A 5,595-nucleotide genomic window follows, 5' to 3' on the forward strand; every position below is an offset into this window, starting at 1 on the left:
ACACACACACACACACACACACACACACACACACACACACACACACATAAAACATCATCACCAACTTTTCTGTAATGTGCTAATGTAATGAATCGACATGTAAATTGAGTAGATAAATTAGTGAATTAGCAGTAGATTCCTCTTACTGGATCATCTCTCTCCAGTTTTAGCTTCTCTCCATTGGCTCCCTGTCAAATCCAGAATAGAATTCAAAATCTTACTTCTAACCTACAAAGCTCTCAACAACCTAGCTCCATCTTATATTACAGATCTTATTGTTCCATATTTTCCTAACAGAGCTCTTCACTCTCAGACTGCAGGTTTACTTGTGGTTCCTAGAGTTTCCAGCAGCAGAATGGGAGGAAGATCTTCCAGTTCTCAGGCTCCTCTCTTGTGGAACCAACTTCCAGTATTTGTCCGTGAGGCTGACACATTGTCCAGTTTTAAGACTGGGATTAAGACTTTCCTTTTTGCTAGATGAGCCTGGTTCTGCTGGAGGTTTCTTCCTGATAAAGGGAGTTTTCGTTTCCACTGTCTCCTTTGGGCTTGCTCAGGATGGGAGACTGTGATGAAGTGAAGATTATTCAACATAATCTGCTGCTTCCTTATATATTAAACTTTTAGTAATTGTCCTATAATGTATGTGAATGTTTTTGTACAGTGTAATTAATGACACAATAAAATGAACTGAATGGAATTGAATTGAATGTCAGCTCTTCTGCACCTCCTCTGCACCTCCTCTGCACCATCCAAGAAGCACCATCTGACTAAAAAGGAGCTCACTGTCACCCACCATGTAACAGAGAGAACAGGAAGGAAAAACCTCTGCTGGCTGGTGAGGAAAAGGAGGAAGGAGAAAGGTGAGGCTGATCAGAGACTGATGCAGATCTGACCTGTCTTTGAAGTCCTCTGCGTTGGCCTGAAGGTTCTCCGTTTGCAGCATCAGCTGAGCGTTCTCCAAGATGGCTTCACTGACCTGCAGAAAAGATGGGAAATCACATCCCTGACAACTTTCTGTTTTGTCTAATGATACTCTAGAACCCCCTCCTCACCCGTCTGTAGACTCCCTCCCTCTCTTCTCACCTGTCTGTAGACTCCCTCCCTCTCTTCTCACCTGTCTGTAGACCCCCTCCCTCTCTTCACACTGGTTCATAGACCCCCTCCCTGTCTTCTCACCTCCCTTTTTTCTCACATGTCCATAGTCCTCCTCTCTGTTTTCTCATCAGTCTACAGACTCCCTCACTCATTTATCCTTTGTTCATAGATCTACCTCCCTCTTCTCACTTGTCCATAGACCTATTCCCTGTCTTCTCGCTTGTCTGTAGACCTCCCCAGTCTTCTCATACATATGTCTGTGGACCTCTTTCCTCTCTTCTGACCTTTATTAAGACTTCCTCCCTCTCTTCTCACTTGTCTTTAGGCCTCCCCATCCTTCCTTCCTCACCTGTCTGCAGACCATCTCCCTCTCTTCACACTTGTCCGTAGTCTTCTCATATGTCTGTCTGTAGACTTTCTCCATGTTCTCACCTGTCCATAGACCTCCTCCTCTCTTTTCACCTGTCTGTAGACCCCTCCCTCTTTTCTCACTGGTTCATAGACCTCCTCCCTGTCTTCTCATATGTCTGTAGACCTCAGTGTCCTCACCTGTCCACAGACCTTCTCCCTGTCTTCTCACCTCCCTTTTTCTCACACGTCCATAATCCTCCTCTCTGTTTTCTCATCTGTCTGCAGACTCCCTCCCTCATTTATCCTTTGTTCATAGATCTACCCCCTGTCTTCTCACTTGTCCATAGGCCTATTCTCTGTCTTCTCGCTTGTCTGTAGACCTCCCCCAGTCTTCTCATACATATGTCTGTAGATCTCCCCCATCCTTCCCTCCTCACCTGTCTGTAGACCTCCTCCCACTCCTTCCTCAGTGGTTCCCAGGCTCCAGCGCATGATGCTTTGCGGTCCAGACTCAGGCGGATCTGGTCCTCCAGTTGCTGGTTTAGCTGTTCCAATGCCCTCACCTTGTCCCGATACTCCACAAGGCAGCTGTTCAGGCCAACGGTTACAGCTCCGCTCCCCGCTGGCCGGTGCATAACTGGGGTGGCACTGCTCCTCATTCCCTGCAGGAACACACTGCTTATTCCCAGAGCTCTGCGGGACACCCGTGTTCCCAGTCCAGAAACCATGTCTCCTGATGGTGCAGAGCCCACAAAGACACCACGAGGTGTGGCAGCACCCATTCGCCCACTGGAGGCTGGGACCAGGCGCTCCGCTGTGGCCTGTCCCAGGAAGGACGAACGGCGTCGCGGCAGAGGCATGATGCTCAGCAGCTTCCAGATTGAAACCGCTCAGGTCTACTCGCTGCTGGGATTTATGGGAGAACGGGGTTCTGGAAACAGTACAAATTTTATTCAGCAGCTGTTTGTATTGCAGGCTTTTGTTCCCGTGGAAACACAGAGTTGCAGTTCAGCTGCATCAGCAGTCAGGGAGGAGGGGTGTTTGGGGGTCAGGAAGAGTCCTGAAGCAGAGCGAGCCTCCCAGAACTCTACATGCTCTGTGGACTGAATCTGGACTAAACACATGGAGAACATTGATTTGGTTCCTCCACTTCCCCTAATAACCAAACTTCTACAAATCAAATCTCTCCTACAAGTCAATCCTCAGTTAATCACACCTTCTCTTTTTCTCCATTCTCAGTCAGTGAGGTCAATAAACTGTTAAAAGATCTTGATCCTAAAAAATCTGCAGGTCCAGATGAACTTCCACCTTATTTCTTAAGGCTGGCTGCTCATATCATCACAGTCCCTGTGACCCACATCTTCAATCTCTCCATAAGACAAAACTCCATCCAGACACTTGAAAACAGCCTTTGTTCTTCTTTGCTGAAGGGAGGAGACCCCCCCTCACTGAACAACTATGGACCAATCTCTAAACTCTGCATTTTAGCCAAGGTTCTAGAAAAAACTGATAAACTCTCAAATCAAAAATGACCTGGACTCATTTAACATCTTACCTCCACATCAATCTGGTTTCAGGAAACAACACAGCACAACCACTGCTTCACTGAAGGTTCTTAATGATGTTGTTGAAGCACTGGATGCTAAGGATTATTGTGCTGCACTTTTCTTAGACCTGTCTAAAGATTCTGACTCTGTGGATCAGAACATCTTGTGTCATAAACTCTCAGAAATTGGTTTCCTGCATACCGCCAGAACAGGAGCACAGAGGATGCAGTCTCCTTAGTGCTGCACTCTGTTCTCTCACACTTGGACAACAAAAACACCTTTGCCCAGATGCTGTTCATAGATTTTATTTCAGCATTCAACACAGTCATCCCCTGAAAACTCATCACAAAACTCACAGACTTGGGCATTAATTCCCTCATGGGCAACTGGTTACTGGACTTTCTGACCAACCGACCCCAACATGTCCGGCTGGATAACCACTGCTCATCTACCATCACTATTAACACCGGTGTACCACAAGGCTGTGTGATGAGTTCCTTCCTCTACTCTCTCTTCACCCATGACTGCAAACCTGTTGATGGTTCCAATACCATCATTAAGTTTGCAGATGACACCACGGTGATCGGCCTCATCAAAGACAACTATGAGACCGCTTATAGGGAGGAGGTGGTTCGTCTGGCTGAGTGGTGTGACAACAACAACCTGCTGCTCAACACCGAGAAGACTAAGGAGCTCATCGTGGACTTCAGGAGAAACGCTGGCCCACATCCACCCATCTACATCAAGGGGGCGGTGGTGGAGCGTGTGAACAGCTTCAAGTTCCTGGGTGTCCACATCTCCGAGGATCTCACCTGGACGACCGGCTGTTCCAAACTGATCAAGAAAGCTCACCAGCGTCTTTTCTTTCTGAGGACTCTGAGGAAGAACCACCTGTCCTCAGACATCCTGGTGAACTTTTACCGCTGCACCATTGAGAGCATCCTGACCAACTGCATCACAGTCTGGTACGGGAGCTGCTCTGCCTCAGACCGGAAGGCGCTGCAGAGGGTGGTGAAAGCCGCCCAACACATCACCGGAGCACCACTTCCTGCCATAAAGGACATCTACAGGAAGCAGTGTCTGAAAAGGGCTGGAAAATCATAAAAGACTTCAGCCACCCAGCACACAGACTCTTCACCCTCCTGCCCTCTGGGAGGCGCTACAGGAGCCTTCAGACTAAAACCACCAGGTACCGGAACAGCTTCTTCCCCACAGCTGTCACACTCCTTAACTCTGCCTCCTGACATCTGAATAACAACAACGGTCTGTATTCTCATACACACAACAACAGCACATGGACTGTAACACCACCACCTGCACTTTCATCCGTTAGCCCACTACTGTACAAACTGTACACATAATCTACTATCTACTGTTCATAAGTACTCACATCACCTTCACATCAATGTGAAGAAGACAAAGGAGATGATTGTGGACTTCAGAAGGAACAAAAACATCTACACCCCCCTGAACATAAGAGGATCTGCGGTGGAAGTGGTCTCCAGCTACAAGTACTTGGGTGTGCACCTGAACAACAACCTCAGCTGGAGCAACAACACCACCAGCCTGATGAAGAAAGCTCATCAGAGACTCTACTTCCTCAGACGGCTGAGACGAGCTGGTCTGGAAGCTCAGTCCTCACCTCCTTCTACAGGTGTGCAGTGGAGAGCATCCTGTGCTCCAGCATCAACGTGTGGCATGGAGGCTGCACAGCTGCAGAAAGAAAAGCTTTGCAGAGAGTGGTGAAGGCTGCACAGAAGATGTTGGAATCAGTCTCCCCACCATCACAGACATCTACACCTCCAGATGCAGGAAGAGGGCCACCTGCATCATGAAGGACCCCACTCACCCAGCACACACACTTTTTGCCCCACTCCCCTCAGGAAGGAGGTTGAGGAGCATTAAGTGTAGAACCACTAGACTGAGGAACAGCTTCTACCCTGAGGCTGTTAGACTCATGAATCTCTAACTAGAATAATCACTGTGAAAAACCATATCATGTTGCTGCTGATCTGTTTCATGTTGCTGCTGATCTGTTTCAATGTTGATGTGTTCATGCGTGCACATCTGCTCACAGACTCATGTTCATGTTTGTGCTGATGTTCAATGTTTTATGTTATGAGTGCTTAGTGTATATTTAGTTGATGTTTTTCTTAGTTCATATCTTAGATGTTATTACTGTTTTTCTTATACATTTTATTGTTGGATGTAACTGGGACCCTGTGAACATAATTTCGTTCCACCACATGTACCACATGAGGTGTGAATGACAATAAAGAAACTCTGACTCTGACTCTGACTCTGACATACTTATATATATATATAATTTTTGGTCTTTTATATAGCTGTTTATACCCCTTCATATTATAACCTGTTCATAGTCTGTACACTCACAAACTGTATATGTTTATACCTATAGCATATTCAAAGCAATTTACTGTATATTGTACTATATATATCTACCAATTTATTTTTCTTGCTAAGCACTTCTGGATAGATGCAAACTGCATTTCGTTGCTTTGTACCTGTGACATGTGCAATGACAATAAAGTTGAATTCTATTCTATTCTATTCTATTCTATTCTATTCTATTCTATTCTAT

General features: G+C 46.3%; 1 protein-coding gene across 1 annotated transcript in view; it reads right to left on the reverse strand.

The window, feature by feature from the left end:
• The window catches only part of bfsp2 (beaded filament structural protein 2, phakinin), a 14,635-nt gene extending 12,295 nt beyond the window's left edge, over positions 1-2,340 (reverse strand). The window contains exons 1-2 of the mRNA XM_037681956.1: positions 1,884-2,340; positions 894-976 (exon numbers count right to left, since the gene is read on the reverse strand). Coding sequence (XP_037537884.1) covers positions 894-976; positions 1,884-2,306 — 506 coding nt within the window. The 5' untranslated portion in view covers positions 2,307-2,340. The remainder of the gene's footprint in view (positions 1-893; positions 977-1,883) is intronic.
• Positions 2,341-5,595: the final 3,255 nt, after the last annotated feature.

This window comes from Nematolebias whitei, chromosome 9 (assembly GCF_014905685.2).
Source record: "Nematolebias whitei isolate Nwh7 chromosome 9, NemWhi1, whole genome shotgun sequence".
NCBI classification, from domain to species: domain Eukaryota; kingdom Metazoa; phylum Chordata; class Actinopteri; order Cyprinodontiformes; family Rivulidae; genus Nematolebias; species Nematolebias whitei.